The following is a 12,499-nucleotide window of genomic DNA, read 5'->3' as shown; positions in this document are numbered from 1 at the left end:
GGTCATACAGGACTTCACAGGCCATCACAAGGGGGATATGGATGTTATTCAAGGTGCAAAAGGGAGCCACTAAAGGACTGTGGCTTCTATTCTCTTAACAAAACAAAAGGTGAGTCACCACTAAGAGAGATGAGGGAGAGAAAAGGCTTAAAACGAGGAGCTGACACCTCCTCATGGAGAAGGGAGGTGTCAGCTTGCTGGAAAACCACAAAGGGGTAGTAGGCAGTGCTGAGTACCCACAGGGATTTTGTAAACAGGAAATTAACACGATACCAATCAGCCTGGTTCTGTGCCTTTCTCTGCAGTTGCTGACTCTGACAGGCAGGCAAAAACTGATAGAATGAAAATATTGCCAGATTTGGCAATGGGCAGTTTCTGGTGATGACAAGATTCATGGGATGGCCGTGGCAGTAGGTGGCTGAGGTGTTTGCAAGTAGGTAGCAGACTGTGTTTGCAAGCAAAGAGGTCAAAGAACAAGTGCCAGAGGTGCCAGAGGCTTAAGAGGTCATGCACATCAGAGAGAAGCCTCGAGAGGGAAGACAGGGATTTGGACGCCCTGAAAGAAAACCAAGAGCTGAAGTCTTCGCTGATTAAGAAGGAGGCAATCAGAAGACAACGAAGGTGGGGAGTGGGGTGATAAATGGGCAGTAGTACTGCCCAAATGGCACAAGCTTCAAGGCCTTCGTGTCTGTTTCTTTTTCTTCAGGATAAAAGAGAGTTCCCTGAATCTGTGACAGAGTAGTCTATTCTTTTTTTAAATCTCTGCACAATTTGTTTTGAGCCTCCTAATGCAGCTACTACAGAGCAGTGAAAGGGACAAAGGCCTACCATGTAATACTTGATTTTCTGCAGGATGTCATCATTGGTCATAATAAGTTCTTTTGCTGTTGTCCCATCTGCTATGTTGGCTAAGATGCACAGTGTCTGGAAAAGAACAAAGGGCCGGTGATCAGGAAAGCTCTGAAGTCCCCAGATGCAAGCTCTCTCAAGAACTTGGGTAATTTCCACCTGAAGTACATGGATTCTCACAAATTCTACTCTGAATGCTCTGATTTCTTATCTCCTGACATTACTGCCAACAAAAGAAACCACACTTAACGAAAGTCTACCGTAGGCAAAAGAGAACCCAAACATTTCAGTAGTTTCTTTTGGGGCATAAGCCATCACTGGGTAAAGGCAGCCATGTCTTACACACATCAATCAAAGGGAAAATGTGAATTGTTATTATTTCATTTCTAAGAGAAGCTCTTGTTACTAACCCAACAATGTTTCTTCAAAAGCGTAGTCTCTTTGGTGGAAGCATCATAGGTGCTGCAACTTCCCTCCCTCCCCCTCCCAATGCTTCTTGCTCCCAAGCTCATGACCTTCTGGGTGAAGGCCTGGACCATGGTCCACTAGCCATGTGCACTTAGGACTTCTTGACTTTTTAAAACCTGATTAGAGGAATAGAAAGGTAAGGAAAATGTGTGAAGCTTAGTTGAGCGTGGCCTAATGAGACTGGAGGGAGACTGTAACACTTGGCAGGACAGTGTAACTTGAAGATAATCACCACATTGGTACTGGAAGGACATTCTTGTCAGCTGTTGGGAATCTCACAGCCAGACCAGGAGGAGGGCAATGTTTAGAGTAAAGGTGAAAGGACTGTGGAAAGGAAACTGAGCCCGTTCCAGTCTTTGCAATTCAACAAACATTTACTGAGCACCCACAATGTGCATGCACTCTGCAGGGCATCAGGGTCAGACAGGAGGAATAAGACACACTACCTAATCTTGAAGCGGTCACACAATTATATTTCACTGTGGTGTGACAGAGGAAAAACAGGACCGAGAAGGCATGAAGTGCACTTGCTTGATATTGCAAAGGTCAGGGAAGGCTTCTTGGAGGAAGTGACACTGAGTCCTGGAGAACAGTAAGGAACCACTCAAAGAAAGTGATGAGAAGTGGGAATGGGGTCTAAATTCAAGTAATTTTTCTCCAAACTTAACCTTTCTTTTGGTAGACTTAAGCAAATTAAGCTTGCAGATTATAGCTAATTGATGAGATTGTTTTCTTCCTGTGGCCTGAGGCTTCAAACATAAAGAGTGTGTAGTCTTATTCTTCCTAGATTAATATACTGATTAAGAAGTGAGTCCTGAGGTTTGAACCAAAAAAAAAAAAAAAGGGAAAAAAAAAAAGAGGCTGCCTCTGGGAAGAGGAGGGAGTAACAAACATCTTTAGCCTCATCTAGGGAAGAGCTACCCCTCTCTTACTCACTAATACAGAATATGAGGGGGATTTCATGAAATATTTCTGAGAACAGACTTGTTCAGCAAGATAGGCAAGTGATTCCCCTTCTTGGAGTGTTAGAATATACCCATGCATCCTCAGGCTTGAACAGCATGGCAGCGTGAGCTACACAGTTCTGTTTTAAAGCCCCACAATCCTTACTGTAAAAATGTTAGAGATCAATTAGTTCTTGGGCCAAGCCAATTTAACATATAAGCTAGGGAGCAGAGAGAAAAGCTACAAACACACCCCCCCCACACACACACACTCATGTGAACAACTGGAAATTAATGATAGAGTAGGGAGTAGGGACAGGCAAATTATGGCCTGTGGACCAAATCCAATCCACTCCCTGTGTGGTAAATAGAATGTTATTGAAAGATGGCCATGTCTACTTGCTTACATACTGTCTATACCTGCTTTCAGGCTAGCACAGCACAGTTGAGTAGTTGCCACAGAGCCTGAATGGCCTACAAAACTTAAAATATCTATCTTGCCCTGAAATAGAGAAATAGAAAAGTAACAGGGGGAAAAATATCAATGAAACCAAAAGCTGCTTCTCTGAAAAGATAAAAAAAAAAAACTTACAAACCTCTAGCCAGACTGATGAGGGGAAAAAGGAATTATCAATATAAAGAACAAAAGAGGGGATGTTGCAAAGAATGCTACAGACTTTAAAAAGATAATGAGAATATTATGAACAATTTTATGTTAATAAATGTGAAAAAGATGAAATGGACAAATTCTTGAAGGACACAAAATACCAAAGCTGACACAAGAAGAAATCGATAACCTGACTACTCCTATTCCCATAAAAGAAACAGAATTTAGCTATACACCCTTCCACAAAAGAGACACCAGGTTCCAGATGGCTTCACTGGTACATTCTACCAAAATTTAAGAAAGAAAGAATACCAGTGCTTCACAAATTCTTACAGAGGACTGAGGAGGGAATACCTTCACCTCATTCCCTGAGGCAAGCATTATCTCAATAATCAAATATCAATATCAAAACCAAACAAGGACATCACAAGAAAACTATACATCAGGATCTCTCATGAATATAGATATGAAACATTCCTTACCAAATTTCAGTAAATCAAATCCAGAAACATATGTAAAGGATAACACATAATGACATTTTAATATGGTATATCTCTCCATTTATTTAGGTCTTTGATTCATTATCAGTGTTTTGTTTCAGCACAGAGATCCTGCACATTTTTTCTGAGCTACTATAAATGGTACTGTTTTTAAAATTTCAAATTCTACTTGTTCATGCTAGCATATTAAAAATACAATTGGTTTTTCTATCTTGTGGCCTTGGCTAATTCATTGATTAGTTCTAGCTTTTTCTGATGAGTCCATGGTATTTTCTACATAGGCATTCATGTTGTCTGGGAATAGTTTTATTTCTTCTTTTCCAATTTATATGCCTTTTATTTCTTTTTCTTGTCTTATTGCACTTGGTAGCAACTCCAATACACTGCTGAATAAGACTGGTAACAATGGACATATTTGTCTTTTTCCCAATATAAGGATAGTGACAGATATGTTCACTATCTTGAATGTGGGGATCATTTCATGGTATATACATATGTCAACATATCACAGTATATATTTTAAATATATGTAGCTTACTGTATGTCAACATACCTCAAGAAAAAAAAAATGCTGAATTATCAGAAGTGTCTGAGAAGAATTAAACTTCCAGCTAACAACCAGACAGTGTCAGCCTCCCCATCATCACCTACTTCTGGACCATCACCAAAATCTGTATGAAAGTGTGTAATTTGAGTCCTGTCAGAACACATTACTGTCATTGGCTTTTTTTTTTTTTTTTTTTTTGCCCTCATCCAAATCTTGCCTCACCTTTTTGCCTTGCTTCACTTTTCAAGTTAGCGGAATTCTATCTGGGTGAGCTGTCTTTATAGACAAAATTCATTCCTATGCTCTTCAGGTAAAATAGTTTAAGTAAAATAGCTGGGCATGGAGCCTGACACGGGGCTTGAACTCACCACCCTGACATTGAGACCAGGCGCCCGCAGGTGAATAGTTTATTTTGAGCAATGCATCTTCTTCATTGTTGTGTGTCAGTAATGGATCATGTTCAACCTAGTTTTAGTGATGCCTGAGATTATAGTTTCTCTGTGTTGAATTTTTTCACCAGAAAACATGGTTGTTTATTATTGAATTTTAAGAGAAATCACCTAAAATGTCCATCTTAAAACCACTTTGTCAAATCTACTGCCTTTTTTGCTCATAAATTCAACTATAGCTCCTATATCCTACCATTCTTACTTCCTGGACTGTTCTTCTGAACCTGCAGAATTACTCTAATTCAGGAACACAGAGAATGCAGAGCATGGGCCTGCAGTTAGACCCTAGGTTCAACTCCCCACTGATGACCTTGGGCAAGTTTCCTGCATACATACAAGTATACAGCACAATGAATTTTGAAAGTGAACACATCAGGGCGCCTGGGTGGCTCAGTTGGTTAAGCAACTGCCTTCGGCTCAGGTCATGATCCTGGAGTCCCGGGATCGAGTCCCGCATCGGGCTCCCTGCTCAACGGGGAGTCTGCTTCTCCCTCTGACCCTCTTCCCTCTCATGCTCTCTCTCATGCTCTCTCTCTCAAATAAATAAATAAAATCTTAAAAAAAAAAAAAAAAAAAGTGAACACATCATGTAGCTAATATCTATGTCAGAAAGTTGAACATTACCATTGCCTCAGATCTTGTATTAGAAATTTAAGTTTGTAGGTGACCTTTTTTATGACAAAACATACACTATGTAAAAATCCTATAATAAATCCCAGAAAATACAGAAAAGTAATTCTACAACTGTCCCCTGATGAGTGCACAGCCTCTGTATTTTTATGCCTATCCTAAATCGGCCCTACTGCAAGACAACAGAAAGTAGAAGTATGGGATAGAAATAAAGAATAGGGATACATTAGAGTAAAAAAATGAAAAACGACTCCAGCATAAGGAATTATTTTATCAGGGTGTTGCAGGAATTTGAGTTCAGAGCACAGTGGATACAGAAAGCTGGAAACGATGAATCTGAGAGAGTGGACTCAGTCTAGGATGATCAAAGGTGGTATCCCTATGGAGACAGGGACTGTGTGTACAGTGCATGACACAGAGGGTGAAACTATAGACTCTGGTAATATTTTCTTCTATTCCAGGAGGAAGAATTCTTGAATAGTTTCGGGGGTGGTGGAGGATCTTTCTCCTCAAATCTTTCTTGTCTCTATAGCACCTTCCATCTCAGCACTCTGTCTTTCGCAGATCTGAGTATTTCAGGAGACTCCTAATGAAGATCCTTTTTGGTATTCACACTCAGAAGATACTTCTCAGGAAAAAATAAATAAATAAATAAATTTAAAAAAAAAAGGAACACATACCTGCTCTTTGACCTCAATGTTATGCTCCCCTTCCAGAATAAGGGTGACGGCTTGCATAATTTGCTTTCCATGAGTACTCATTATTTTATCTATATGCTGCAAAAACAATGGGAAATCCACAGTTATCATCTGGGGAACAAAGAAAAAGATCATAGAAAGGAACAGAAAGCTTCTAAGTTAAACAATATAATACACAACTGCTTGAAAGAGAACACCATAGCATACAGAACTAGAGGCCAAAGAATAGTGTTTATTATAGCATAAAACTGCATTTTGCCTTCTTTGTATGTGTCTGTGTATGTATGAGTGAGTGAGTGAGTGTGTGTGTGTGTGTGTGTGTGTGTGTGTGTGTGTATGTGTGTATATTTATGACTTGAAGTTTAAAAATGACTTGGCCTGATAGAATACAGAACTGCAATCACTGGGGATCCTCAAGTCCAAAGATATTAAAGAAAAAGGAACTTAAAAATGGATGGGGAAGAGAAGCCAGAGACATGGAAAATATGGCACAGATTTACTAATACTGTGGGGTACAAATGTACAAAGAAGGTTCAGAAAACAAGTGGAGCAAAAAGGAACCACCCATGTTTCTTCATCTACCTGAAGGCCACTGACACTGTTGCTCAGGGAACAACGAGAGGGACCCCAGAAAAAGGCTCAGCCTCTCCTGCTTTGACATATATCCACTGTTCTCCACACTGACATCTTCAGAGGTCAATCCAGTAAATGTTGGCAGTGTGGGGATTGGTCTATGGAATAACACTGAGAAGGATTCTCTAAAGGGAAAGAAGCAGAGGCCCCAGAGTAAGTGATTTAAGCGTATGAGAAAACCCATTCTGGCCAGCAAACCAAGAAAGAACAAAGTAACAAATCAAGGCAGGCTCATATCCAGCATGGAGTAGGGAGAGGGAGACAGAACAGGCAGTGCAGGAGTGGAGGGTCAGGTGGCTATATGGTAAAGCTGCTCCCAGATCACCTATGAAGGTGACAGGTCTAGATACTGACTTCTCACTTCTCTGGGAAGGGACAGCATTTGAATCACACTTCTGGGCAGATGTTGATGGGAGAAGTGAGGGAGGGCAATGTTTTACACTGCATATGCAGGGTCAGCTAATGTGGAAACCTGGATGATTTTACTTACAGGCCGAGTAGAGAGGAGATTTCTAAGAAGTCCCAATGTTTTCATCAGCACATTCAAATCTGAATCTGATAATAACCGGAATAGCTGTTCAGTACTCAAGCTTCGTAAAATATCTGCTTTTATTTTTTGTTCAGCCTGAAATGCCATATTCTGAAAGGATTAAAGAAGTTTCAAAAATCATGTTTAATTTGCTTTATTAAATTATATTTTGATAGTAACTGACAATTTTCAAAGTATAAACAGAAGTTGCAGATAATTTAAGTCATATTATTTTTCTGATTCCTGTTAATCACCTATAATTCTGTCTGTCAAGAGAAAGATAACTATCTCCTATATATACTCCTGTATAAGGAATATGACCACTTCCTGATACGGGCATTTGAGCCTCTTAAGATTTATCCAATAAATACAAAATCTACTGTTTCTTTTAAAAAATTTGATTTATTTAAACTGAAAAAAAAAAAAAAACAAAAAAAACAAAAAAACAACCCAAAAAACAAAACCCGAACGAAAAAACAGTTCACTCATTTCTCCTACCCCCCCATCCCCTACACCTCTGGTAACCACTGATCTGTTATCTATAACTATGAGCTTGGTTACTTTTCAGAAGTGTTTCTGGTTATCAAGTTGCCTTCTGTGCACCATTTTCTTTTTTAAAGTAGGCCCCACACCCAGTGTGGAGCCCAGTGTGGGGCTTGAACTCATGACCCTGAGATTAAGACTTGAGCTGAGATCAAGAGTCAGATGCTTAACCCATTAAGCCAGTCCGACACCCCGCCTTCTGTGTACTTTAATAACAAAATTACTACTAATAACTACACCATGCCACCCATTTTGAGAATGACTAAAAAGCACTCCCTTATTATGGGTGGAAATAAGTAGTGGGTTTTGTTAACTTTACTGGCACAGAAACACCTACTGTATTCACAATACTATGCTGGGTGTTGTTGATATGGCAGGTCTATATTATACAGGAAGATCCCCAAAGGGTAAGAGGTGCATCCAACCTACTAGCAACCCCAGATGGCTGGTATCTATTTTGCTCCTTTTTCTCCTTTCTGGACACATTATGGATTACCCAAGCTTAACCTGAAGCTATAATAACACATCTGAAGAAAATAAAAACACAGCAAATGCCAAATAACTCATAAATCAACTCTCGGTATAAAAATTTTTTGTAAACTTGAGACTTACTACAATATGTGGTCATTGCCCTACAGGAACTTTTTTTTCTTTAAAGATTGTATTTATTTATTTATTTGAGAGAGAGAAAACACAAGTGTGAGTGGGGGGAGGGGCAGAAGGAGAGGGAGAGAGAATCTCAAGCTGATTCCTTGCTGAGCACGGAGCCCGAGGTGGGGCTCAATCTCACGACCCTGAGATCATGACCTGAGCAGAAATCAAGAGTTGGACGCTGAAAAGACTGAGCCACCCAGGTGCCCCCAGGCTTACTTTTAAAATCGAGGAGCTAAACCATGCAAAAGATCAAGTTACCTAATGATGTGAGGCAGCATGGCAGAGAGAAAAGAGTATTGACTAGGCTGGTGTCAAGAGACCCAAGCCAAAAATGATTCCACGGTTCCACGGTTTTATACTTGGTGGACAGAGAAGAAAGCAGCTGGTTATATGGTGACTAATGAGAATAAGATAGTTAATATGGATTTGAGGGTGGGACGGTAAGTTCAATTTTCAACAAGAAAATTGTACACATCAGGGAGGTCTTTTTTTTTTTTAAGATTTTATTTATTTATTTGACAGAGAGAGACACAGCGAGAGAGGGAACACAAGCAGGGGGAGTGGGAGAGGGAGAAGCAGGCCTCCCGCAGAGCAGGGAGCCCGATGCGGGGCTGGAGCCCGATGTGGGGCTCGATCCCTGGCCCCTGGGATCATGACCTGAGCCGAAGGCAGACGCTTAACGACTGAGCCACCCAGGCGCCCAGGGAGGCCTCAAATGAAGTCTCATAGGCCATTTAAGTAATAGACCTGGGTGGGGTATAGGGAACAATTAATTATGTCTAGGTATGTATATCTCAAGGTAACTTCTAGTAAGGGGAGCTGAAACCATGAGAGTAGATGAAGTCCCTGAAACTGAAGTGTAAGGGGAATTGGAAACTGGGAATTGAAAATGGGGAAATATTCCCTGAGAAGGAGGTTGAAAAGGGGGCTAGGTAGAAAATGAGGTTTAAAAAAAAAAAATTAAGTCCTGGGAAAGAGTTTCAACAAAGAGAAGTGCTAAAAGCTGATGCAAAGTTTAGGAGAAAAATAACTGAAACTACTCGATTTGGTGCTTTTTTAGAAAATGATTATTTCTATCCCAAATTTGTGTGAAAAGACAACAGGTATACACGGAACAGGGTAAAAGAATATGGGTTTGAAACAGGTTCAGAACCCACTGTCATCACTTATTAGCTGTGACACCTTGGATGATTCATTTACCCTCCAAGCCCCAGGTACCCAATTGCGAGTTGGATATAAACCAATATAACGTAAAATAAGAATTAGAGATAACAATGAGAGATAAACACATTGCTTAGTGGCTGGTACATACTAATTAAATTATAACTACTATAATTACATTTGAAGAAATCCATGTAAATTTTAACTTCAATATATTTTAATAAATTTTAAATTACATAGTTTTGACTTCATAGTTATATAGTTTTATGATTTATTATAAATTATTTACTTGAAATTGTTAAGAAATTATTAATTATGCATCAGTTCTGTTGCCCTGGGCAAGTTATTTAATCACTTTGTGCATAGTTTACTCATCTGTAAAATATGAATACTCCCTAGCTTATTTCAGAATTGTTATAAAGAGCACAGGAGACCTGAAAAGGCTCTATCAAGCAGATATCTCTAAGCAGGTTATCAATATATTCATGACGAGGAAAATTTATTTTTCCCAAATTAGATGTCCAATTTTAACACCTGTCTGCTTTTCTTTAATAATAAACAAGAGAACTGTGGCACACAGTGGCCACATAACTTGCTTATATTCAAATCCAAAAGCTGAATACTAAGTCTTCTAGGTCTGAGGTCATTAGAAAACTGAGCCAAAATAGCAACATTTATTAAAAAGCAAATTTCAGGGCGCCTGGGTGGCTCAGTTGGTTAAGTGCCTGCCCTCGGCTTGGATTGTGATCCCGAGGTCCTGGGATCGAGCCCCGCGTCGGGCTCCTTACTCAGTGGGGAGCCTGCTTCTCCTTCTGCCTTGTGGTCCCTTCCTGCTTGTTCTCCCTCTCTCTCTCTCTGACAAATAAAATCTTTAAAATAAATAAATAAATAAAAACAAATTTCAGACATTTTCAGACATTTCATTCTTTAGTTTTAACTTTGATAACAGCTCCATTCTCTTTACAAATGATGACTTATATAAAAGAGTAAACATACCATTAAAGCCCAAATTCCATTCACTCGCAAAGCGGGATTTTCACTTTGCGTTAATCCACAAAGTAGTTCTACAGCTCCAGATTCTAAAATTGGCTGTGATTGGAAAGGAAAAAAAGCACAGTTTTAAAGTCAGGTTTGTGACTAAATGTGCATATATACCCTGGCGCTCTGCTTATGATTTCCTTCCTACTCTCACCCAACTCCAGGCAATTTTCGTATAGCAGGGAGTGAGGTGGACATAAAAATTACCACAAAAAGGGCAAGAACAATTAGGTCTTTCACAAATTCAAAAACCAAAATAGTCCTAGTAATTTCTCTTTTCTTTGTAGCTCTGACTCAGGAGCTGTCCTAATTTCTGTACATTCTGCACATGCCCTTATGATTCCACTATCTAATTCCACACTCTCCTAACTGTCCTTTGAGACACTCACTTCCTGCATGGTGCATGGGTGTATCCCTTGTGTCCTTTACAAGCTGGGACTATGACAACATAGCTGGTTTACATGGAACTTACAAACCAAACTATCTTCTTTCCAACTGTCAATGTTATTCGGAACATGCTGCAGAACCCATTTTTCAGAACTTTCAGGACTATCAATTGTACAAGCAAAACAGTTGTATACTTCTATAGTCCTATCACATTGTCCACCTAAAATAGCATGCTTTAGCTTGACTACTCATTTTATTTATGATCCTTGGCTGAAAACAGGGTTAGATAATTTCTAAAAAATTCACACCTTTGAGGACTGATCTACTGTCACCAATGAACGTTTAAAAGGCCCCCTTTCAAGTGGACTCTAGAACTGTCTTAAGCAGTTCAGACTTACATAGGGAGAAAAAGGGCAGTGACTTTCAAGATGACATTTTGAAGGATATACATTCCTCTACTTGTACAAATTGATTTTGTTTCTTTTTAAAAATTTTGAGCATAGTTGACACACAATGTTACATTAGTTTCAGATGTACAACATAATGATTTGACAGGTTTATACATTATGCTATGCTCACCACAAGTGTAGCTACCATGTATCACCATACAGTGCTATTACAATCCCTATTACTCCCCAAACCTACTCATCATTCCATAACTGGAAGCCTGTATCTCCCTCTCCCTTTCATCCATTTTTGCCCATCTCCCCACCTCCTGTTTTGGTTTTTATTCTGAAGTAAGTTCAAACTTAGGAAGTAGCAAGAATAACGTAAGGTGCTTCTAACACATATTCTTTTCCCAGATCCAACAATTTTTAACATTTTGCCGTATTTATCATTATCTCCTTCTGTATGCCCATATCTACATTCTTCATCTTTTTCTGAACCATTTGAAAGTAGAACATATACATCATATGCCCCTTTGCCCTTAATACTTCAATGTATATTTCCTAAGAACAAGGAACTTCTCTTAGAATCACAGAACAGTTATCAAATTCAGAGAACTTTAAAACAATACTTTTATCAAATCTATAGCCTATATCCCAATTTTGTCAACTGGCGAAATAAGTGCTTTTATAGCATTTCCTTCCCTTCCAGTTCAGGATCCAGTTTATTTTTAACACACACACAAAAATCAATCGTATTATTGACCCTACGTCTGAGCTCATCTACCTTACTTCTAACCAGACCCCATCTATATATGCTGAAAGTGGATCTGAGGCAATATGAGTGCTGTTCAGGGTAATTAATGGTATAGTACTGACTGCAACCAGATCATCATCATGCCAAAACCCCAACCACCAGAGCAGAGGAAAACAGATGGGAACTCGGGCATCCTGTCTCGACTTTCTCTTCCTTCAGAGTAACTACCAGTCTCTCCCCTTTTGTTCCAAGATTTCTGCTTGTTGAATAACTGTCTCTGAACCTCGACCTTGTTACTAAATGCTTTCCTAATTACCAGTGAGAAGCCTACAGGTGTTACAATGCTAAAAGGAAATTCAATCAAAATGGAACTACTAAATAAAGGATAGTGTCTAAACCTCAGCTCACAATTGGGCAGACCAGAGATATTTTAACATGATGAAACGAACTCTGTAAGGTTCCCTCCCTCCTTTATTAAAGTTTATTGTAGTTTTCCCTAGTACAAAAATACATGCTCAAATAAATTTATAAAATGTATAAAAGGGAAAAAATATTCCCACATGTAATCCCTCCCCAAACAACTACCATTAACATTAAACATTAAAAAGATTATTTTCCTGGGGCACCTGGGTGGCACAGTCAGTTAAGCATCTGATTCTTGATTTCGGCTCAGGTCATGATCTCAGGGTTGTGGATTGAGCCCTACGTTGGGCTCCGTG

General features: G+C 39.4%; 1 protein-coding gene across 2 annotated transcripts in view; it reads right to left on the bottom strand.

The window, feature by feature from the left end:
- ARMC8 (armadillo repeat containing 8) overlaps positions 1–12,499 on the bottom strand; it is a 120,293-nt gene that overhangs the window by 26,206 nt on the left and 81,588 nt on the right. For both annotated transcript variants that reach the window (XM_027586619.2, XM_027586618.2), the window contains exons 16-19: positions 10,209–10,301; positions 6,816–6,965; positions 5,675–5,770; positions 829–924 (exon numbers count right to left, since the gene is read on the bottom strand). In XM_027586619.2, coding sequence (XP_027442420.1) covers positions 829–924; positions 5,675–5,770; positions 6,816–6,965; positions 10,209–10,301 — 435 coding nt within the window. The remainder of the gene's footprint in view (positions 1–828; positions 925–5,674; positions 5,771–6,815; positions 6,966–10,208; positions 10,302–12,499) is intronic.

Source organism: Zalophus californianus, chromosome 1 (genome assembly GCF_009762305.2).
Source record: "Zalophus californianus isolate mZalCal1 chromosome 1, mZalCal1.pri.v2, whole genome shotgun sequence".
Taxonomy (NCBI): domain Eukaryota; kingdom Metazoa; phylum Chordata; class Mammalia; order Carnivora; family Otariidae; genus Zalophus; species Zalophus californianus.
Note: the sequence above shows the minus strand (reverse complement) of the source record. Positions and strands in the feature narration are given on the sequence as shown.